This window comes from Elgaria multicarinata, chromosome 3, assembly GCF_023053635.1.
Source record: "Elgaria multicarinata webbii isolate HBS135686 ecotype San Diego chromosome 3, rElgMul1.1.pri, whole genome shotgun sequence".
Lineage (NCBI taxonomy): Eukaryota > Metazoa > Chordata > Lepidosauria > Squamata > Anguidae > Elgaria > Elgaria multicarinata.
In genome coordinates this window covers 91588980-91614196 of record NC_086173.1, presented here as the reverse complement: position 1 = coordinate 91614196, position 25217 = coordinate 91588980, and the positions used below count along the sequence as shown (strand labels likewise).

Below are 25217 nucleotides of genomic sequence, written 5' to 3'. Positions count from 1 at the left end.
TCATTCAGATTCTATTATCCTGTAGTGTGAAAAATTGGGAAGAGCACAAAGTAAGGCCATCTCTCTAATAGTCCTGGTTTTATGGCTTTTCTCCCCAGGAAATGTTCAGAGCTTTTTTATTCAGTAACTCCCTAACGTTGATCTGCTGCAAGTTACTATGGTTTCAGGCCATAATTTTGAATTTGACTTGATATATGGAGGGATTTATTGGGATTTTGAATGTTCAAGGCTGTAAGTAGCCTTGACTTTACATCCAACCGGTCCCATCCATTGTCAAAAGAAGGAGCAGCTGCATGGCGCTTACTCCCTTCCCTGCCAAAACAACTTGGCCCCACCTGCCAGTTGCTGCAACTGATGGAGTACACTGTGGCTCCACCCATCGGCCATGGGACTAAGGGCTTTTGGGTTATGTTTGTTATTATATTCTATTGTGTGTTCTCTCTCTCTCTCTCTCTCTCTTCTCTCTCTCATTATTATTATTATTATTATTATTATTATTATTATTATTATTATTATTATTATTTTCTGTTGTAAACCACCTTGAAAATTGTCCAGTCAAAAGGTGGTGTGTGTATATATTAGGAAGGCCGGGTATAAAATGTTTTTAAAAGACATGAAAAAATAAGCTATAATATTATGACAGCTCAAGCCACATTAAACCAGTTACATTCCTCCAGCCAGCATGTTTTCTTGATGCTGAGAAATCCTGACAACAATTTTATGTGGCACAGCAAGAGTATCATTCTGTGTCAGGTAGCCTATGTCCCTTCCCCTCCCCTCTCACAGTTAAAATCCCAATTCCTCTATAACAGCCTTTCCCAATCTGCTAGCTGGGGGATTGCTCTGGATATACATTGTATGTTTGACACATCAAATCTTGGGCCTCGAGCATGTAAGCAGTTTAAGTGCAAGCGGTGAAGATGCAGCACAGATTATTATTTATGTATTCTGAAGCAGAACACAACTTCATTTGTACACTCATTCTTTAACAATCTAAGAAGATGCAGTTCTCAATAAATTGAAATAATATTTTAATCCCTGCGTGGGCATATATGTTATTATAAAGCTCAGTAACCCTTTGTTGTTTTTTAAGCACAGTTCATTCTGCTTTACTCATATGTTGTTTACTTCATGGTATTTTCCCCCTAAGAGACTAAATTTGAAGTAATTGGTTCTCCTTTGTAGCATGCAGCATCTTGCAGTATCTGACAGTCGGAGAATCCTTGATGAAAAATGGAGTTAGTCGGCATATTTCTTCTGAAGTGTGTTAGTTTTCTTGAATCTTTGACAAGGAACATTTGTATTCATTTAAATGACTTGGAATAATCGACATACAAGTTTATGGGGCCTCTAGGGAGCTTTATTTAAAGGTTACCACTTTGAGAAGGAAAGCCAATTACAGAATACATTCCTACCCACACTTTCCCTTCTCAGGATAGTCTCTCTCTCTCTCTCTCTCTCTCTCTCTCTCTCTCTCTCTCTCTCTCTCTCTCTCTCTCTCCTTCTGCTTTATAGTGGTATTGATGTGCTCTGACAACTGTTGGGGCCCATCACACATGGCATATACCGCTTCCATACCACTTTCATAGTGCAGTATCCTGCTTGGTGTAGATTAGGACCCCCCTCTCTCTGTGTGCGCGCGCGCGCACACACACACACACACACACACACACACTTAAATTGTATTGTATTATTTGCATGCATGTAACAGTTTATTTCCCCTCCTAATTTACTTTCTTCAGATTTGAAGCTCCATCCGATGAGCGTTTTACTGCATGCTCATTACTGGGCACTCACAGATTGCTCACATGACGCCGTCTGCCTCTTGCATGTCTTCCGCCCCCTTCTGGCCTTCGTTGCACCCCAAAAATAACCTAGAAAAGGTCCAGTTGCTGCTCTTTCCTGCCAGACCGAATGGGCCTCGTTACTTCCTGTTATGAGGAAGCAACGTTGGAGTGACAACAGAGAAGTGACAGGAGCTGCGGGTTTCTACCTAGATGTGATGGGGCTATTGAACAACTTATTCCCAGCAATACATTTTGCCTTCTCAGCACTATATAAAATCGTATTTAGTATCAGTAGGATGTTTTAAAAAACATACATACATTTTGGGTGGACAAGGCTAGATCTACCTTAGTGCTTTTTTATCAGCACCAAAGTGCACTGATAACTGTTGGTGCACATTATGCATTCCATATACTGCTTTTCTAGTGTTATTCCTCTCTTTTTATTCTGAATTACCAAAAATACTGCAACAGATGCCATTGTGTGTGCTATGAATTATAGATGTGCATTCATTTGTACCCACGTCCAGTTCACTCTACATTAGTTTCTCTTCAATTAATTTATCCCCAATGAATTTGTTGACATGTTTGGATGTTATGTGAACTTACTTGGGAGTAAGCCACACATGGATTAAGCACAATACAATCTCTGGCTACTGGCTGGTATAGAAATGTAATAAATAAATGAAAATGAATAACACTCCCATTAGTGTCGGTGGATTCCATCATACTGGAATTCCACTTCTGTGGAATCACTTTAAAATGTATCTCTTACACAACTGATTCTGATCCCATTGACTTCAATGGCCAGATGTTTTGCTGATTTGGATGGAAATAAGAAACAGGGTCCATCAGTTCAGTCAGTCACAGAGCAGACTGGGTAGGTTCCCACAGCAGAGAGAGATGCCACATGGTGACTGAAGAGCATATAGTATTAGTTTAACAGTTAAAATGACCACAAACAACACACATCATGAGACAGAAAACTGAGACCATATGTTCCAAAGACCAAATGGAAAAACAAAGTGTTCTCCCTTGGCTGATTCGAGTGAACTGGGAAGCCAATTGAGAACAAACATTTCTCTCTTGCCTGACTAAACCCACCCTCCTAATAGAAGGATATTTTGAAGAACAGGATGAATCAACATTTGCATTTTTTCTGTTTTTGTTTTATTTTTAGAAGAAACATCACAGTTGTTTAAATATATCCTAAAAAACCCATAACCACAGAATTCTTTTAAGATACAAATTAAAAAATGAAAATAACAATCTTCTCAGCTAATTGTGTCCTTGGTTTTAACACAAGGTTCACATCAAAGCCTGAATCTTGAAACTCTGCATGCAACTCACTGAGTATGATATTAGTGAGAAAATGGATTGATAGCCATAGCAATGCTAATAATTGTGTGGATGTAGTGTGCAATGCCTTTTCTCTGTGTGGTGAATGCATCATGAATATCGCTGTGTTCTTTCTGTCTTTACCTAACCTGTGTTTAGCTTATGATGTTATCACTGTTGTGCATTTGTTTGTATGCCTGTTGTATGCTCTGGGTATATGCTATGTTGTTGCTAGTGTGTGAATCTAGTTGTACCTTCTACTCCAGCACTTCGGCCAAGTATGTTTTACTAACAAGGCCCTGTGGGTTGCTACGGGTAACAGGCTAAGCATAAACACTTTCCAGCGATTTATTGCCTAGCTGAAAGGAAAACACTTAGCTTTTCCATTTATTTGTCCTATACAGATTTGCATCTCTTTGTTCAGACATGCACACACACACATCCAAATACTTTTTACCACTAGAATCTCTTTTAAGTTTGAATCCAAACAAGGGCTGTAATATACACTGCACAATTGTCATGCACCACAAAACAAGCATGTACGTTGCATCAAAGTAATGCTCTGTTCGTCGGTAGCCAATATGTCACACAACCTCTTGTTTATACACAGTTGCATCCATATTTACAGAGACTAGAATATAGAGAAATGAGGTCACTGCATTAAGCAGCCCTTGAAAAATTGGTCTTTCTTGTCACCGTTAAGCAGTAGTTTGCCAGTTTACATCCCAGCTTATCATTAATTTTTCCTCCTTCCCTCCTCCCCCAGTTTCATTATCTATATCATGGTAATTGAGACTGGTGGCACGTTTATGGATGCATTGATTGCTTGGGCTGCAGGAAATTGAATAATGCGTTCAGTCTACCTACCTCAGTGGCGAACCTTTTGGCGTTGCAATGCCATAGCCTTTGGAATCCAAGTTACCTCCCACCTTCATGGTGTCACATGGCTTTCTCTGCTCAATGTACTCATTCATGGTGGACTCTAGCAGGTAGGCATACTTCCCTTTGGATCTCCTCACACGCTTCATCCCCTCTTCTGTTGTCGGCACGAAAACAGAGGGCTCAGCTGACTTCATGTACGTCCACATCTTCTCAAAAACCGCTATTTTAGATCTCTGTCCAGAATAGCATAAATCCACTGCTCTTAGCATGTGTTAATACACAGAGCAGAGATTCATACACCAAGGAAGACACACATTTGCTGGGCTGTGTGCCTACACATTGCATAGCTAAAGAGAAGAAAGTACTCGTGACTGAAGAAGGCTGATTCACAGAGGTGAACAGCCTCAACACAACCCCTACTAACTGTTGTCAGGTATGTGGAGAAATGTATTAGATAAATCAGTACTCTACAGATATGCTTCTGCAAATTCTGTGATCACAATGGCATATTTGATGAAACAAGAACAGGGGTGGGCCCTCCAGATGTTTTGGCCTACAACTACCATCATCCCTCACCATTGGCCATGCTGGCTAGGGCTGTTGAGACATGTAGGCCAAAACATCTGGAGGGCTACAGTTTGCTCATCCCTGAACAAGAACTAAGCTGAGTGGAATGGGAGGTACATTGGTGGTGGTGGTGGTGGTGGTGGTGGTGGTGGGGTAGATAGATGAAATGGTGCCTTGAATGCCATTTTCTTGGTGGAAAGGCAGGGTATAAATCAAATAAATAAATGTAATTTATAGATAAAGCTACAAATGTTTAGGTGAAATACTAGGAACTATGCTAGAAATACTAGCATAGTCCCTAAACTCTTGCCCAGGGTGTGGCCATAACTCAGTGGCAGAACACATGGATGCAGGCAGGGATGTGTGTGTCTAGATGAGGTCTTTGGGATCTCCAGTCTTTTGTTGTAGTATTTAAGAGGTATTCCTGTGCTGGGAAAGACTTTTGGAAAGCTAGTGGATAGACTAGTTGGACAGACCCGAGTCAAATGGTCTGACTCAGTATTAGATGGCCTCATGTTATCAACATTAAGAGCAATTGAAGTGCCTCATTTGAACTGTTCTCCGTAAGTGGAGTGGGCAGGCTGGAGAGAACATTAGAGAGAAGTGAGAAACAGGGGACATTCGACCACTGAAAGGAAGTGCACTTTTGGAGGCCTTGCTACATAAGCTCCCCTTGAGTGTAACATCAATGTATTTACATATGGTAAATGGCACCATTAAATTACAGAGCTAACCAAGTACTTATTATTCTCTAAACCTGAGCTGAAAGTCACAGGGTAATTACTTTTGATGCTGCTAAGTGTAATTACTCAGTAATCTGTGGAAGCGTGTAATTACTCCATGTTTCTAGGGTATTTATGGTATCTGGCAGAACCCTGTGTGTGCTGTATTTCCTGGGCTGGCTTGAGATTTTGGCTTTGTATATTGAAGTCAGAACTAATTTCTCTTACCCTAAAGAATTCTTTAGTAGAACCAGCATCAAGAGTCCCGTAAGCAATCTCTGTTTGCTTGGCCAAGTCTTCTGCACTCTCTATGGGAGACACCATTCTTTCTACTGTTAAGAACGCAGCTAGATTGGCTGTGTAAGACGATATGATGATCAGGGTGAAAAACCACCAGACCCCACCAACAATGCGTCCAGATAGGGATCTACAGAAAAAAAGAGAATAGAAAGAGCGAAGATGAATTAGTGGAGTATAAATATAGAGTGCAGTCTACGAAACTATGCCTCTCCACGAGCCCTAATGGAATAATTTTGGTAGACTCCACCCACAATTAGTTTATCAAGGCTTGAACACAGGTGCAGGGTTGTCCTCAGCCTGGGCTTACATGTAAGCCTGCCAGTCAATTACACTTTTTCTACCTTATCATCAAATATCATGTGTGAGGCATCCAGCTTCATATGTAATGCCTAGCAAGTAGCGGCCCCTTGAAACTTCAATTGTCTGGTGGCAGCTACTCAACACAATAAGCTGCCTTGGTACCACCACCATAGATTAACCACTTCCAGGTGTCATGTCTCCACACAGATGAATAACTTCCAGATGTTTGTGTCTACACAGATCCCCAAGTATGACAGTTTATGGAGGTACAGGGACATATTAATTACATGGTAACCTTCAATCTCCGTGAAGAGACACTTTAGACAAATGGTGCCTGGTACATCAACAACTAATGAAAGATCAAATAAATTTTGGGATAAATTTATATGAAATTAACCTTACTCAATTGGTTTAAGTCCAGTAAAAGTGGGCTACCAGATGAAAAAGATAACCATAAGAAGCACTGGAAGAATTGAATTATTAAGGCTATTTCTATACCAGCCCGAAAATCTGGGCTAGTCATGACTAAATCCCTGCGTGTCCAAATGACACATAGGGACTTCCAGGAGGAAGGAGGGATGAGAACGGGTTTTCCCAGGGATAAATAATCCCTGGGAAAACCCAATTCTTCCTGTGGTTTCGGGATCATCCAGAGACCACGGAAGGTGTGGCCGCCCATCCCGGCTTCTTCCCTCCTCCTCGCAAGTAGCGGTGATCATTAGATGGAAGGCACCAGGCCAGGAAGAATCGGGGGTGGGGGTGGGGAAAGAGGGTCGGGGCTTTTTTAAAAAAAGATCTTACATTTTAGTTGGAGCGTACGTGCTTTCATCTCCTTTAAAAAAAAATTTAAAAAATGGCGGGCGTGACACCCTCCTTCCTCCCGGGATGTCACGCCCACATGTAAAGATTTGTAAAGAAAATGAAAAGAGAATAATGTAGTGCCAAGGTCTTGGCTCTGTATATGTCTCTTGAATAGGCCTCTCAGCTCTCTGGGAGCCTGACCTATAAACACCCTGCTACTATAAAATCCCTAGTCTCGCTAACCTACAAACTGTGTATATTGTGTGGTAGTTTTAAAATTTTAAATGCCAGGCATTTGGGGCCCAGAATTGAGGATCTCAAGAAATCCTCATTTTTTAAAACTACATCTTCTACACTTCCCATCCCAGGTGCAGTAATCATTCAATTGCCCTAACCAAACAAAATAAAATGAACTGCCATCTGTTGATTTTAAGACCAATGTTGCTCAGCTGTTTAATTACGGTGGTCAAGTCATAAAGTTAGGGCAATTAAAGTAGTTTGTTTATTTGTTGTTTCAACCATCATGGTCATATCAACTTTACAAATGCATAGGTAAGCACACAAAAAACTTCACAATACAAAGAAGTAAAATACAAAAAGGCAATTGAAGTATACTTTGGAGTGTAAAGAACTGCAAAATTGGGCAATTTCTGCCTGTGGTGGCCTGGTTAGCACAAAAGTCTTAAGCTAAGCCAAAACAGGGGACCCCTTTTCAGGAAACATTTTTACCCTGTATGAAAAGGAACCTCCAAATATGGCAATCTTTCAGCAGGGCTCACAAACAGGATCTAAAATGTTCAGCTATTTTAAAGGAAGTGAGTCAGAGTAGCTGCTTACGCATTGCCCCCTGCCAAAAGCAGAAAAGCGTCAACAAAAAAGAAATATAGATAGATAGATTTGCATATGCTAATATATATGCAGATTTAGACATAATTATTGTAATTTAAATAAAAATACAAGACATCTCACCATAGCAGGGAAACACTGTTTGCCTACTCAGTCTGTTGTTCAGGTGCTAATAGTTGATGGGTAGCTTCAGGTCTTCTGCTCCCCCTTCTTATGGTTCTTTGTCTTTAAATTTGACTTTCAAATAGGACTTTTGCCAACCTGGTTCCCTCCAGATATGTAGGATTACAAACAACTGCCATCTTCACCAGCCAGTGCAGCCAACAACCCAGTCCAACACAGCTGGGGGGCACCAGGTTGGTGAAGGCTGAAATTCAGGATGCTTTCAAATAGAGGAATTTCCCTGTAAAGTAGGACACAAGATGTGTCCTTAAGTAGGACACATCTGTAGTGGAATGGACAGCAAAATTCTCGCTGTCTGGACAGAGGACCATCATACTTCAATTACCTACTTAAAGTGGCAACAGCAACATCCACTTAAAGGAAGCAGTCTGTAGCACAACGTCTGCACAAATCTCTACCCCTCTCTTTGGGTAAGTGCTTCGCCAAGAGGATAGGTCATGATTTTGCATCATCATCTCTCTCTCTCTCTCTCTCTCTCTCTCTCTCTCTCTCTCTCTCTCTCTCTCCCCAAAGGTATACTACCCTCCCTCATCCGCAGCTATACTTTCAGGGACAACTTCATAACACCCATACTTCCATGGCATCTTTCTCACCAGAAAATGGATAGCCCCAATTTGGTGCAGGCCTACTTTGAGTCTGCCTTGAAATATGAGAGGACTCATTCTCAATAGTCTTAGTTTTTCTGTCTCCCTTGCTTTCAACCACCCCAGTTCTTGCCCAACATCATGTCAAGTGCATTGAATGCTTGAATAATTGATGCAAATTTGCATAAATAAAGGCAAACCACAGGTGTGCATCCAAGACAGGTATGCATAGTTCAAATCAACAAGTAAAATCTAACCTCTCCACTGCTTCTGCTTCATTTCTTATGTCCTGGGCTCAGAATCCCACAGCCTTTAAACTAAGGCCAGATCTACACCAAGCAGGATATGACACTTTGAAAACGTTTTGAAAATAGTATATGGAATGTATCATGAGCCGCAACAGTTGTCAATACCATTATATACCATTATAAAGCAGTAGTATAGATCCTGCCTAAGTTTCTTTCTCTGCCCATTGGCTTCTTCTCTGCAGGCCTCACATCAGTTTTTCCCCCAGTCCTCTGTGGCTCTTTCTCCCAGACATCTGTCTGTCAACTGGAAACACTTGTAACAAGCACAGAGGGTACCAAACAAGAATAACCAGCTAGTGTTTAATACCGTCATATCTGCGGATGAAGGCCACTTCAATCTGACAAGCTACATTTCCATGCCAAATCAACACATTCATCTCCAGCTGCAAATTCTACAGCTTTTCTTCCTCTCTGAAATCAGGATATTTGTATGACGTAAATTCCCTCAGCTGCAGTTCACTAGATCCCTGCCTTTAGACCACAAAGATAGTTTCCTGATTCTTAATCACAGAATCCCAGTAGGATGACTGCCTGTTGGTTGTGGATGTCTCATGCTGCTTGATTGACTATTGTTGCAATTATTTGGGGGTGAAAGGAAGCTTTGAACAGTTGAGCAGCACTTGTGATATTGTTTCCTAAAAAGCTCCATACATACGTGATCACATGCCGACTGATCATGCCAATATGTTCCTCTGCTTAGATTTAAACAACCATACATGAAATATGTAATTTTCAATGTCTCATTCAGAGATGATGATGATGATGATGATGATGATGATGATGAAGAAGAAGAAGAAGAAGAAGAAGAAGAAGAAGAAGAAGAAGAAGAAGAAGAAGAAGACGACGACGAAACACCCAAGCTGGAAGGCAGTTAACAAATTGGGATGGGTGGTATAAGACAATGTATTGAAGATGGTACGGGAGTAGGGGAAGGGAAGGGAAGCAAAGCATTTTAAGCACTGTTTACACACATGCAGGATCTTGCGGGCAAAGGACAAAGGTTAGGTTCAGGAGGAGTGAAGTCTAAGGGTGTAGCTAGACCTAAGGTTTATTCCAGGATCATCCCGGGTTTGTCCCTGCCTGAGCACTGGATGCCCTGGTGTGGCACTTAGATGAACAGGTTTGACCCTAGAACAATCCTGGGATAAACCTTACGTCTAGCTATGGCCTAAGAGAAGGAATCCAAACCTAGAACATTCAAATCAGGAACATGGAGCAAGGAGGCAATGACCAGGTTTAGCTGTCATTCACTCCTTTGGATAAACAAAGAGCTCTATACTTGGGGGACATTATAAGAACATAAGAAGAATCATGCTGGACCATATTAAGGGTCCATCTAGTCTAACAATGCAACAGCATCCTCCTGCCCATGTTTCCCAGCACCTGGTATACATAGGCATACTGACTCTCATTCTGGAGGTAGCATATACCTATCAGGACAAGTACTCAAGTAGCCATTGATAGCCTTATCCATTATATAGTGGAATAAATAATGATTAAGATCAACAACAACTGGTCATGCCTGGCCACCATGAGAGCAAAGTTGTGTGCATGTGCAAATGCATGTATATATGGATTCTACACACACCACCATCATCAGTAGCAGCAGCATGGGCACTTCATTGATATTTAATAAATTCTGCCTTGGAGGCATCATTATTTACAAGAGAGTTCATTGATTTCCCCTGTTTCTGATACATTGAAGTTTAGTTTTGTGATATGATTTCAAGTATCCCTCATGAATACCTTGAGGTATTGATCCTTTTGCACAGGGTGGTCATGGGGCTGTCTATATGCACCAAAAGCCCTGGGGTGGCTGTGTGGTGGCGCTGCATCAATTATACAACACTCTAGCCACCTCACAGTCATTGCAGAGCTTTCCCATGAAGCTGCAAAGCAAAAAAGTCAGGGCCTTACTTCAACTTTTTTCTCCGGAGAGAGGCAAGTACAGCACATCTGCCATCTATCCTCACTCCAAAATTGCAGCAGAGACATGTCCTGGCAGATGACAAACCCTGATAGGTCACTGTCTGCCCGGGCAGAGGGCAGGGGCTGGGCCCGGCCATCAGAACCCCCACGCTTTTGTTGCTGCATTGGGATTAGCCACCAACAGCCCGACACAGCAAAAGCACGGGGTTTTGCTTATTGCAGCAGTACCCCACTTCTGTATAGGCACTCCCAATGTATCCCCCACCACTTTTGAAACATAAGGTTTACCTGTTTTGTGTCCAAATACTGTTTCCTTCTAAACATTTTTGACCATTAGGGAATAATGGTTATATTCAGCTCACCTTAGTACTCCCAAAGGGTTGTGTCATAAATCTTGACCTTTGGATTTGTGCATCTGACCTTTGAATTTATTCTCTTTCATTGACACAGAGAATGCTTGAATTAAGGAGCTCCCCCCACCCCTTAGAATCAGATCTATGAAAGCAGTGAGTGGAGGTGACAGTTATGCAGAGGAAAGCTTTAATTAATATTTGGATAACTCGATGTGGGAGAAAACCAATGCACTTCTTCAGATGAAATCATCAGATTGGCCATCTGGGTCCTCTACATTATTAGACTTGCTGCATCAGGAAATGAAATAGGGTGACCATCTGGAAAGGAGGACAGGGCTCCTGTAGCTTTAACAGTTGTGTAGAAAAGGGAATTTCAGCAGGTGTCATTTGTGTGCATGCGGCACCTGGTGAAATTCCCTCTTCATCACAGCAGTTTAAACTGCAGGAGCTATACTAGAGTGACCAGATACAAAAGAGGGCAGGGCTCTTGCAGCTTTAACTTTTATGATGAAGAAGGAATTTCACCAGGTGCTGCATACATACAAATGACATCTGATGAAATTCTCTTTTCTATGCAACTGTTAAAGATACAGGGGCCCTGTCCTCCTTTCCATAGGGTCACCCTGGGAAACAGAGACCATATAGCAGGTGTGGGTAGAAAGGAGATCTCCAGATATTTTGGATTTCAGCTCCCAGCATTCCTTTTGCCCATGGTGGCAGGGGTTTCTGGGAGTTGAAGTCCAAAACATCTGGAGATCTACCTTCTGCTCACTCCTGCTGCATATTGTTGTTGACTTTCTTACTGGCCCCTGCACCTGTACCTTTAAGAGCAGCTTAATCCACTTAATCCACATGGTAATTCCTATCTCTTTGCCATGAAAAGCTTAATCTGCCCGTGTCTATAGATCAAGCTGCTGTTAAAGGTATAAAAGCAGGTGATCTGGTCCTTACAGTTTCTTCTTCATCTCCATTTGGTTGATCAAACACATAAGGATGGGTTTGCCAACTGAGCATCATCATTTTTTTTAAGGGATGTCAAAACCAAAACATCCGGAGGTCTGCAAGTTGTTCAGTCCTGATGTGGGTAGACTCAAAGGCTTGTTTCACAGTATGCATGAATATTGTTCTGCCGAGTGATCAATTCCAACATTTTATTCTTATTGTAGGGATTTTAAGTTCTTAGTTGCTCCTTGCAATGCAGAAATCTTAAAACTCTTGGCCAAATAGTTATCTTTATCACACCTGCGTTATACTGTGCAATCACTGCGAATTCCGTGCAATGGACTCTGAAGTTTTCCAGTTTATAATCTACTTTGACTGTGAAGCACTCCCATGCATCCTGCTTTAATTGCGCTTCTTAGTCAAAAGGACTGACGTATTTTACTACCCCTTTAGGAGCGAATCTTTTGTTGTTCTCCGAGTGGCCACTGGGGGTGCAGGAAGATGATTTGATATGTTTAAAGTACAAATTAAACAAATGCTTACATCTGTGTAAGTTTTAAAGATAAATACATCAAAATTGGCACAGTAATAGATATTAAGGAGGGCTTTAAGCACACCAAAATTGAATCAGATTGGGTCATCCGTTGATTTTTTATGATTTTTTAGATTTCTCCCCCTTAAACCCTTTCCTAGTATGCAAAGGATCTTAGGAGCGCTGCCGCCTGGGGTGTGATTTAGCTAACAACAACAATGATGACAGCTTTACGCTATGGGGATAATTCGAGGGAAACGGGTATGTGGGATGAAGCCATGTCAATGAACTTTCTTCCTTATTTACCCTTGTTTTTATCTTCCCTGAGGTAGTCATTCCAAGGAGGATATGCTTAAAGATCAAGGTGGTGGTGCTTTCTTTTCTATGTTCTTTTCTTTCCTTCCTTTTTTTTAAAAAAATGCCCTCTTCTTAAATTATTCCTGGGCTTCTTGTTTCTGCTTTTCTCCTTAACGGATTCATTCTTTCCACAATAAAGACCTGTATCCGCTAATCTCTCATTTTGAACTCCCCCGCCCCCAAACAGAACGCAACCTCACACACATCAGACAGGTTGCCCTTTGATCTTATCCCCTGCAGAAGGCAACTGAAACGAACAGTACTGTGCATTCAACTTTGACAGCTTATTACCAAAGGCACCAATTCTCCAGCTGAATGCACTTAAGATAGAAAGATGAACACGATCATCATGAAATATACAAAATAAATCTCTTTGAAAATTGTTTGAGCAGCTTTTCGGGCTTTTTGCCCCCTCCTCCGGCCCCATTTCGCTAGAACGTGTTTCCTGTGTAGAATTACATTTAAAACTGACAGCATTTTAATTAGAAAGGCAAATCTGGTGTTCTAAAGCTGTGACTGCTTAGAGAAGATTTCCTAGATTTCCCGTTGAACTCATTTTTAATAAAGTCTTAGTTAGTCAACTGACATATTTGTCACAGAGTGAATTTATGCAAAATGGAGAGAAGAAAAACACACAAGCATCTCCCACCCACCCAGCCGCCATTTATTGGCGACAAAGTTAAACTGTTTTACTTCCAAACATGCATTCTACAACCATTCTGCTACCCAGCTACAATGGAAATGGAAATGCCAAATGGCATGTTGTATAACCTCTTGTCATGGGGCAGAACATCCTGGGATAAAAGATGGCACTGTTTGTGCCAATTGCCATGTTCCCCCCCCCCCCCGGTTTGTGCCAATTGCCCAGTGTATTCCTACACTCAGATTGTAGGAATAGCACAGTTAAGGGGGTTCTCATTATGGCCCAAAGTCCTGAGCCAAGGAAGATTGCCATGTTGTAAGGCACAAAGTCAAGTTCCACAAAAGGCATGTTCACCTGCAAGCAAGAAGTGCGAAAACCACACTGGCTGGATTGGAAGTGACTTAAATCCATTCTTTCTCTCCTCTCACCCATCATGAGAAAATTTTCACAATTTCTATTAACAACTATAATTTATTTGGATCTGCACCAGACTGGGCACAGCTTCCCCCCTTCTTCTTTTTTTTACTGAATGAGCAAATGATGTGTAATTAAGCCAACTGCAGACTGATGGGAAATGATGATTCGGGTTTAGGGTGGCTACTTATGATTCACCCCAAAGAGAGGAAATGTGTCACCAAAAAAAGAGGACAAAAGAGGAGAGTGATCTGCACAACATTTGCAAAGTTATATGTATAGACAGACATTTAGAAATAATTATTATATAGTACATCGTGTCATGCTCAGAACAAACCTCCCACTACCTATGATAGGGGACGTCGCATCAAAACCCTCCTCCTCTTTTCCCACCAGCTGCACTGTCACCTGCTCCCTTCCTCAGAGTGGAACCCAGGCAATCTCCAGGGCCACCTCACTGCCAATGCCTCACTCTGAGGAAGGATCCCTCAGAGCGACGCATCTAGGCCAGGCTCTCTGGAGGCTGGTGGCTCCAATTTCGGTGGGGCTATAAATCCATTCTGGGTTTCAGTCAGCACCAGCCAAAACTCTAAAGGAGCTATTCAAGGTGCTGAACAATTTTGGGAATAGGGTTCCACACTTTGGATAACTCATTTAGAGCTTTAGCTGGTTCTGGCTGAAACCCAGAATGGATTCACAGCCCAACTGAAATCAGAGCCCCCAGCCTCCGCTGGTGCCAGCTGCTCTTCTGCTGTGGCATTTGCCTTCAGGAGGACCCTCAGGGCAAGACATTGGCTCCAGAGAGTTGTGCCAATTGCAGCAGGAGAGCAGTCAGCATGGCTCTCTGGAGGACCCACCCACCCCATGCCTTACTCTAAGGGCCATAAAGAACGCTACATGTGTCGCTTCTAGATCAAGGGTGGGCAACAAGAGGCAGAGCTCAAATGCAGCCCCCACTGCCTTAAAAAATTGTTAGGGGGGGGAGATATCCTGAGCTGCATTTTGAACCCTTTTAGTGCTCTGTATCTACCAAGGAGCAGCTAATTTTGACCCTTGGGCACTCTGTAGCTGCTCTAGATGCCATTTAAAAATATATTTTATTATTATTATTGGCACTGCCGGAGGGGGGACAGACTAATGGGTGTGTGTGGGGGGAAATGACCCCCGGACCTCCCAAAGTTGCTCACATCTTGTCTAGATGATTCTAACATTTTATAATATTTAAGTTAATCTTTGTGAACTATCCAATACGGGTAGTATAGAACTGCAAATAAATGACCACAATACCTACCCATCCATGTCCCCACTAAATCAACCCCTTCCTGATGCCAAAAGAAAAAAAAAATAGAGAATGGAGTGGAGACTACATTGGTAACAACCAACCAACCATCTGTCCGGCGAGGTGATGTTTACCCTGTCCTGGACGGGGTTGCACTCTCCCTAAAGGATCGTGTCTGTAGTTTGGGGGTGCTCTTTGATCCAGAACTGTCACTTGAGGCACAGGTGAACTCAGTGGCAAAGAGCACCTTTTATCAGCTTAGGTTGATATACCAACGACACCCTTATCTGGACAGAGATAGCCTAGCTACAGTTATCCATGCTCTGATAACCTCTCGTTTGGATTACTGCAATGCATTATACGTGGGGCTGCCTTTGAAAACGGTCCGAAGCTTCAGCTGGTACAAAGCAGGGCAGCCCGTTTACTAACAGGGACTGGCTGGCGAGATCACATTACGCCAGTCCTTTTACAACTTCATTGGCTGCCAGTCCAGGTCCGGGCCCAATTCAAAGTGCAGGTATTGACATTTAAAGCCCTAAATGGTTTGGGGCCAGGTTATTTGAAGGAACGCCTCCTCCCATATGTACCTGCCCGGACCTTAAAATCATCTACAGGGGCCCTTCTCCGTGAGCCCCTGCCAAAGGAAGTGAGGCAGGTGGCTACTAGGAGGAGTGCTTTCTCCGCTGTGGCACCCCGGTTGTGGAATGAGCTCCCCAGAGAGGTCCGCCTGGCGCCTACACTGTACTCCTTTCGTCGCCAGCTGAAGACCTTTTTATTCTCTAAGTATTTTAACACTTAATTTTAACTTAAATTTAAATTTTACTGTTCTAACTCTGTATTTTAATCTTATATCAATTTTGCTGAGTGGTTTTATCCTGGTTGTGCTTTTTATACTGTATTTTGTATTTGTGCTTTTAACATGTTGGTTGTTTTATTATAGTTTTAATTTTTGTGAACCGCTCAGAGAGCTTCGGCTATTGGGTGGTATAAAAATGTAATGAATAAATAAATAAATAAATTGTTGGGTTAGCTCTGAATTTTTTAACCCCTAAACTACCCAGAGGTCCGGGTTTGGCTATCATTATAGCAACTCAGGAACAAGATGCTCCGGAGTTGTTCCAGCATTGTGATTCAAAGCAGAAGCAACACAAGTATGGGAGGCAGCATGCTCACTCGCTGCTGTAAGGCCCTCCAATTCCTGGGTTAAACATCCCAGGAATTGGCCATGACATGACATGCATACAGGATCAAATAGAAGCATTTGTTTTGCCAACCGAACAGAAAGAAACATAACCACGTTCTGTTCTGTGCCTTTAAGCAAAACCACAGTTTGATCTGCAAAAGACAGTAGGTGGTGCTTTTCATGGAATAGAGATTTTTAAGAGCGTCATCAGACAGAGGGAAATTCACGTTTTGCTACTGTCGCTTTTTTGTCCCACAATGGGGATGAGCAGCTTCATCTTTCTTCACACAGGGGAAGAAAGAGGAAGAAAGCAACAACCACGCAGCCCATTTCGTGGTTGTTTTTATCCTGCTGCTTCTCATGCACACAGCAGGAAATGGCAGCAAGTTTCATCACAACCAAAAGAAATGGGTTTTCCGGGTCTTTTTTTTGTGATGGAAATACAAGCAGAAGGAGTGGGAGGCGCACGGGAGGCACGCAGGAGGCGGATGGCATCATGAAATGACACCAGACACCTTAGTATTTTCTAGCCACTGTTTTCTTCCACTTCTGTTCTCTGTGTGAGAGCTTTCTTCACAATCTCCAAAAATAACGGAGGATAGTATATTATATAAAAATCAGGTTTTTTCCCCCTGTGGAGAAATGAAACTACTTTGTTTGCTTTCCTTTCCTTTCCTTTATATTTTTCCTGAGAATTGCCCTCTTTTTGGCTTACATTCAATGGCCCTTTGAAATATTTACATACTTTCCTCAATTTTGTTCATTGCATGCTTCCTCTGTAATATCTTGACAGCATAATGTATAATACAATGGTGTGGTATATGGTGCCTTATTGGCTGTATTGTTAACCTGTGTGGTTTGATTTTCTGGAAGCATGGGCCTCACATGTTATTTTACACCTTCTGTACAAAGTGGTTAGTGCTTGGTTATATGCGATTCATATGGAAGTTGTGGCTGAAGATAGAAATGGAAGCAGCAGCAGCTTTGGTGGCACTGAAGCAGGGGGGGTCAGAGAAATCCACAATGGATTCCAATGAGTTTAGATTTCTGTGAATCCGAACTGCAGATTCTGCGGACTTGTGGACAGGTTTTTTACTTCGGGAAGGGGGGATTTGCACTAAGGATAATAATAATAATAATAATAATAATAATAATAATAATAATAATAATAATAATAGAAGAGGAACAGAGAGAAAAATATGCACCACTGGTTATAGAAGTTAAAGAACTATGGCAACAGGAAAAGGTCACAATTATTCCATTAGTCACATCAGTCACCAGCACCACATCAAAAAACTATACAGAAAGCCTTCCGAAACCAGGCCTACGAAAATATATTCACACCAACATCTAGAAAGCAGTCATACTTAAAACATGCTCAACAGTCAGGAAATTCCTGAATCATTAAAGGACAGCATGACTTGACAAAAAAGAGCGAAAAAAGAGACATAATAATAAAACTTATTTATATAGTGCTTTATTACAAAGTGCTCTACATAAAATAAAATAGGTCATCAGTTAAAAAAATTACAATAATCCTAATAGAAAACCATAACTAAGTTAAGAGAATATAATAATAAAAGCTTAAAAGAAAAACCCAGGTATAGTGGCATTAGCACGTCTGTACAAGTGCATATCAGTGCTAAGGAAGTAGGGATGTCGAGGGGTCCACGGGGGGGGGGGGAAATGTGGAGTCCAACAGGTTCCCCCCTGCTTGACCAGGTGGACCCCATTTGCCAAGCTGCTGCCACTTACCTGTCCCCTTTTCGAGCTGCCATTTTGCATAAAAATGGCTACTCAGGATTTCCAAGAAACTAATGTTATGTAAATGGTGGTCATAAAGGGGCCATTTACGCAATGTAAATGGCAGCAGTTTGGTGAGTGCTCAGTGAAACCGGAAGGAGGTGGGTTCATCCATCCTAAATGCAAATTAGAGCAAGTAGAATAAAATTGTTGTAAAAAAATGATTCTGCCAATGATGGACCAAAAGACACCTGGCAATCCATAAAACACAGACAGAATGGATGTAACAAAAGCCTGTACATCCCTATTCTGAAGACACCTGCAGCATACATCCTGTCAAGTAAAGTATATGCCCTGTCCGTTACCATCTATTGTATTTGTGTTTTTAAACTGTTGGTTGTTTTATTATGGTTTTAATTTTTGTGAACCGCCCAGAGAGCTTCGGCTATTGGGCGGTATAAAAATGTAATAAATAAATAAATAAATATTTATTATTTATTTGTGGCATTTCTATACCACTGAGTAATCCCCACTCCCAGTCTTTGGGCAGTCAGCTTGTGTCAACAGCTCCATTCATTAACCCACAAGTTATTGCCACAGCATTAATTCTATCTTAACTGGACTGATAAATCACCCTGTAATTGATGCTGGGAAAAGGAAGGAAGAATAAAATATCCTGAAACACAAGAATACATCACCCAACATAGCTCACCATTAGCATCAAATAAATACTTCATAGAAGTAAACTACAGCAGAAGCAGCATTGACATCCAGTGCCTACTGCACAAGTCATTCCCCCAGATTCCTGTCTAGACCTAATCTGTGCCTACTGGATTGTTTTCCAGGAAATCCACTGGTTTTCTAGAAATAATCGACTAGGTCTGGATTATTCCTCTACTAAGGTCCTTTTGTAGGTTTAGGTCACAGCCCGGCATGTTGACATGTCAGTGGGCCTGTTCAAACAACACTCTAAGCCATGGTTAGGGCTAACGATTTTGCAACAAGTGATTAGTGAACATGGTTAAACGGTGGTTATGTAGCCACCACGATTAGGAAAAATGCCATTCACACAACACGCTAAGCCATCATAGTTAGGTCAAAATGCTTAACCATCATGGCTTAGCATGTTGTCTGGACTGGGACAGTATAACTAAACTTTGCCTGTGCTAGGCTAGATTTACTATCTCTGCTGCCCTAAAGATAATTAAATCTCCCATACGGTTGGCAGCTGCAGTAATGCATATATGTATGTGGGGTGTGGGGAGAGAAGCATTTTGCACACTCTTCTGAAGCCTTTCCAAGCAGGAAGGATTTATTATTATTATTATTATTATTATTATTATTATTATTATTATTATTTCTATACCGCCCCATAGCCAAAGCTCTCTGAGCATTTTACAAAAGATTCAAACATTAAAATGATATACAAAGATATTCACAATATACATGAAGACAACATACATCTAAAAACAACTTTGAGCTGTCAGCGAAACCTAAAAACAGATCTGGATTCAATTAAAAGCTCATCACATGCTGCTAGATGGCTGGGAAAAGAGAAAAGTCTTGACCTGGCACCAAAAAGATAGCAATTTTTGCACCAGGTGGGCCTTGTCGGGATATCATTCCATAATTGCGGGGATCATTCCACAATTTAGCTGGCTGTACAGGTCCTGGATTTATGTGCTGCATTAACAAGAACTGCAGATAGAGTATGCTTGTAACAGGTGAAATGAAAAACACAATGCTTAGTAACAATTTTTTTTGGTCCAATTTTGCTGATTTTGTGAATGAGATTGTTAGTCTACTAGGCAAAAGCGCACACTTTTCAGATGCCAGATGCTCATTCACATCTCTATCTTCCTGTTGTTCTAAAGGATTGAAACTCAAGGCCCCCACTTTCACATGCACGGGAGGAGCACACATTGTTATTATTCTCTGTAGTATGCTAAAATCGGCTCGGCTCCGTCAGTGTTACACGACAAAGCCATCCATCCCTAAAACCCGGCTTTTCAGTGCCAGAAAAAAAACATACTTCCATATTGGAGGGGCAGAGTAGAACCAATGTCATCAAGGAGAGAGGCGTGTTAACCACCTTTCTCCACACACACAGCTACTACAGTTTCATGAATGGGAATGGGGAGTAACTAATAGGGGTCTGCTAAGCAGGTCTTCTCTGCCTCGAAATTCAATCTGGAGCTCCATTGAGGTGTTTCTCCGCCTCAATTTCAAGGGCGGGGCCCTATCTCTGCCTCGTCGAACTACCCGTCAAAGAACCGTTCAGTATTCGGGTAACCACTATTAACAAAAATGCTTACAGCTCCCTCAGTTTTAAAGATAATGAAAATGACAGCATTTAAAGAGGGCTTTAGGCAGGCATGTCAATTTTAGAGCAAATTCCTATATGCAGTGATTTATAGGGAATTGTTTAATGTCTGAACTCAAATGTCCTCTCTGAGGCACCTCTCGCGGGGGAGAGGGAAACGAAGCAGCGGGAAAGCGCTTAGAGCAATAATAAATAAGTAAATATATTAGTAAATGCCAGAACAGCAGCACACAGCTTGCTCAACCTCAGAGAGGACAGGAGACTTGAAGGAGGCAGCAGCACCCCTCCTTCACTGTTGGTCAGACACATTGGAGTGAGTCGAGTCACAGCAACAACAACAGCTTCCCTATAGGAGTCTACATGGGAGGAGGACTACGATGACATCCCCCCACCCCTGCACTGGAAGCTCAGCCAGCCAATAGGAGTAATAGTTTAACCTGAGAAATCAACAGCCTGCCTGACTTAGGTGTAGAAGCTTACTCACTGACGATGCCAGCCCAGCGGCACTTTCACACTGTGGCTGACTTCTAAGAGACCGAGCAGAAAGGTGCAACCAATCAACCAGCCCTGCACTCCCTCTCTCCCCATGGCCAAAAGCAACAGAGCAGCAGCAGTCAGTGTTTCCCACGCCTCATGATGGAATGTTATCAAAGTGTGCTTTATTAATTGTGTACTGCTTGTGTGGACTGCATAACCCTAAAACACACAAACATACAAGTACAACAAGAAGACACATGTAATCTTGAAGCCAAGTGTAGTTGGGAAGGCTCAACTTTGAGGAAGGAGAGCTACAGCACCTCAAACCTTTAAGGGGAAACAGCAATAGCAACAACAACAGTCCGACCCAGCCCTGCAGGGTAGGATGGGCAGGAACAATGGAGGAAAAAGGCTTTAACAGAACAAGCAGACACACAGGCTGGGGGTAGAAAAGGTGAAACAGGTCCCTCTCTCTCTCCTTCTCTCTCTGCAAAGAAAGAGTTGTCTCAAGATCTCATAGCGCTCTCTCTCTCTCTCTCTCTCTCTCTCTCTCTCTCCCCCTCCCCTCCTCTGAATCTTGGCTTGCAAACCAATGCCCTCCATCTCATTTTGCACTGGGTGTGCAAAGATAAAAGAATCTGAATTCAGTCTCTCTGACTGAAACGAATGCGGCAAGACCAAGCAATGAGCACACGGAATCAAGGACTGCAAGAAAATCCCCTCTCCCGAACACTGCGACTGGAGAACAGAACACGGTCACGGACAGCGCTGTGGCAGTTAGCCACAGATGTCGATAATATATCAATTATCAAAACTGCTCCACCCCATCACCCCATGTTCCTTATTGGGAAGTTTTCAATTAGACACACCACACACATACACACACACATACACACACACACCCCAGTCAAATAATTAAGGAGATGTTAGAACCACCGATTGGGCGCATCTCTGCTCTGAGATTATTTGATGGGTTTAGAAGCGGCCAGTCTCTGCTCTGGAAGATGGAATGCTCCACGGATGATCATGGTTACCAAATAATTCCAGGGCAGAGTGCACACCCCTAGTAACTAACCCAAAATGCTGGCTTCCCATGAGAGCACCCCACTGGCACAAATAAGCCCCACTCCAAAAAGCATCATACCAGCCCTAACAGTACATCAGAGAACCAAATTAATACAGCTCTCAACTCTGAAGCTTTGCAGCTCTGCAGCTAACACCACATCGGAGAAGCAAATTAACCAAGTCCCCTTTTCGCAATCTGGAGCTGCACAGTTCCAGAGTTAACACCACATAAGGACTCTCCGATACTGTGGCTCTTCCAGGCGAAAGTGGCTGGGAGTCATGACGTCATGTGTCACAAACGTCCTCACAACCCACCCAAGCTGTAGGAAAAGCCCTGTGAAGACAGCCTCAAGGCAGAGAGAGTACATATCTCTGTTGTCTTTTGCACTTTTGTTATAGCCTTTCAAATGAACACTCTTCTTCTTTGTCATAATTTGCACATTAGGCTTCATTTTCTTTATTGTTTCATTGGGGCATTGAGAAAATGAACTAGTATTTGTAAAAGATTCTGAAGCCCTTTAACAGAAGAAGCTCTAGTACTTGACACTTCTATGGAATCTTTTATCTGAGGACCAAAGCCTGATGCATCATCCCTAGTCTGTAACCCCCCACTTCATTTCCCTCTGACCTCCCTGTTTACATTTCATTCTCTTTACACACACACACACACACACACACACCTGCCAACTTAGAATAACACTTCATGCATTTGATGGTCTGCAGTCCACAAAAGCTTCTGCCAGAATGAAATTGCTCATCTTTTAAGGTGCCACCAGACTCTTATTTTTGTCTTTTCACAGGCATGCTGGAACTTTATAGCTTATCATATCATACGGGGATGTAACAAGATGCATTACAAGAAAGTGTTTCCAATTAGTATACACAGCCTGCTCTTTTGCTAAAAATGCCCTAATGGGGAAAGATTACCAGTATGACTGAGCTGACACACAATCAGGAGAATCAGCTGGTGCAATTTATCCTCAACTCTGTGGTTCAGACTGCATATTTGAATATGCCACCATATTAAAATCTAAGCTAGATCCCTTGTATCAAATATGCTAACCTTGGATGTGCAGGGAGCATTCAAAGATGTGAACCCTACCTGCTGTGGTCAGAAATGCAAGAGCCCAGCAAAAGGTGCATGACTGTCCTGAAAACATTCTTCAGCTATGCAATGTATTGGGCAATCAATGTTTCCTTAGCATTTACTTTTCTTCAATGGAACTCAAGGCAATGCACACAGTGTTCCCAGGGGATGTCACATCCAAGCACAGACCAGCCCCAGATCTGTTTTGCTTGAACAAGCCTGCTGCATCGTGTGCCTTCGGACAATACCGTGACCCATTCCATTGCAGAAAAAGCACTGTGTGGCAGTTCCTGCCTGCCCCTGTGCCACTGCCATGAGCCTCCGCCCCATTTACCAGTGCCCCCTTAACCAGACAAAAGAACATCCTGTTCCCCACAATGGCCAATTAGATGCCCACTGGCAGCCCACAAGGAGAACCTGCTCCTGCTGTTGTTTCCCAGCAACTGGTATTCAGAGACATGTTGCTTTTGATCCTGAACATAGCAAATCCCTGCGATGACAAGTCACTATTGATAACTTTATCCCCCATTAATCTGTCTAATTCCCTTTTAAAGCCATCCATGTTGGCGGCCATCACCACATCCTGTGGAAGCAAATTCCCTACTTTAATTATGCTGGTGCAAGGAAGTAGCTGCTTTTATCTGTCCTGAATCTCCCGCCATTCAGCTTCATGGGACGACCCTCGTTTCTGTAATTATGGGAGAGGGAGAATAACTTCTCTCTATTCACTTTCTCTACACCATGCATGATGCACTGTCATCATGTCCCCTCCTACTCTCGAAATAGCCCCAAATGTAGTAATCAAAGTTACGTAAGTGACTATTGCAGCTACCTGAACTTTTATTTTTCTTACTTCTGTGGTTGTTTTTTGTACTATGAAGCAAACAAACTCAGTAAGACTGATGAAACATTTGACTGTTTGATGCTTGTAACCTAAACAGAATGAGCCAAGTAATAAAATTAGCAACTGGGGGACCATTTAGGGAAACTTCATTTGCTCTGGCATTCCATCTTGAGATCACAGTAGCAGCAGGGAAGGTTAAAAGAAAGTGATTACACGTCTGTTCATTTATTTATTCCCCCTACCACTTTAAAAGCTTCAAACCAAAACCTATTTTAGAGGGGAATCTAGACAACATTACTTAAAACAAACAAACAAACAAACAGACCCCCCCCCAAAAAATCCCTTGTTTTTAAAATTCTTCTCGTACCCTCAAATCTGCAATTTTATTGCTGGAATTAATATAGGAAGCAAATTTCTAATCAAATGAGGTGCACAATCTTGCAGGATGCAAATTCCACACCACCCCTTTCAACTGGCATTCTTGCTCAAGGTGATGAATGGTATCATTTGCTGCAGCTATACCTCAATAGTTCTCAGTTTTGAATCAGTAATACGCTATTACCCAATTATGCAGATATAATTAACATTTTAAAAGAAAGCACTTCTATTCTTTTAATTCTTGGTGGACCGCGATCACACAATAAATGCATCATCACCCCCCCCTGCAAAAAAAAGTTGATAAGTTTCTCGAAAACTGAAAATTCATAGATTTCTCCAAGACAAATCTCGTTGCAAAAAGTGCAAGTTCACAGATATAGCAAAGTGGCTACATGTTATGAATCACGAAAGTTCTAAGCATGACCTGCTATGATCTCACTAGATGGCCCTAAACAGGTCACTCAACCTTAGGCCCTAGACTCTAGGCCCTAAGGCCCTAGACTTAGGGCCTAGAGGGAGGAAGGGGGGAAGGATCTCATGATATCCTGACAGAGCTTACGGTATGGTTCTTCCCATACTTTACAACAACCCTGTGAGGTAGCTACCCTCCAAGTGAGCTTGATGGCTGAGTGGGTTTATTTCATTTCACTTATTCAGTTTATGAGTTGCCCTATAGCTGAAACTCTCAGGATGATGTACATAATTAAAGTGAAAATAAAACGACATCATAAAACACATTGTATTGCTTTTAAAAAGCAGCAACAACATTTAAACACTGAGAAGACATAATCTAAGCCTTTTTCCTGTAGTACTAACACAACCACAACTTCTGACCAACAATGAGCTGCAGGACTCTGCATCCCAACAGACTTTGCCTGTGATTGTGGGGCTGTCAGGTGTAAGAATTTTGGCTGTGGGTTGTTCGTAGGGCATTAGTGCCAGAAGCTATGGAAAGTGAGTTAATAGTTCAGTTAACTCAAGCAAAAATGAATAGCCTTGTTATTACTCTAGGCTAAAAAGGCATAACTTACGGTAAAAGGATTTAAAAGATAG

The 25217-nt window shown here is 42.1% G+C and overlaps 1 protein-coding gene across 4 annotated transcripts in view; it reads right to left on the bottom strand.

Annotated features, from left to right (window-relative positions):
* Positions 1-25217, bottom strand: part of GRIA1 (glutamate ionotropic receptor AMPA type subunit 1) — a 233476-nt gene that overhangs the window by 20170 nt on the left and 188089 nt on the right. For all 4 annotated transcript variants that reach the window (XM_063120901.1, XM_063120902.1, XM_063120900.1 and 1 more), the window contains exons 12-13: positions 5522-5720; positions 3990-4237 (exon numbers count right to left, since the gene is read on the bottom strand). In XM_063120901.1, coding sequence (XP_062976971.1) covers positions 3990-4237; positions 5522-5720 — 447 coding nt within the window. The remainder of the gene's footprint in view (positions 1-3989; positions 4238-5521; positions 5721-25217) is intronic.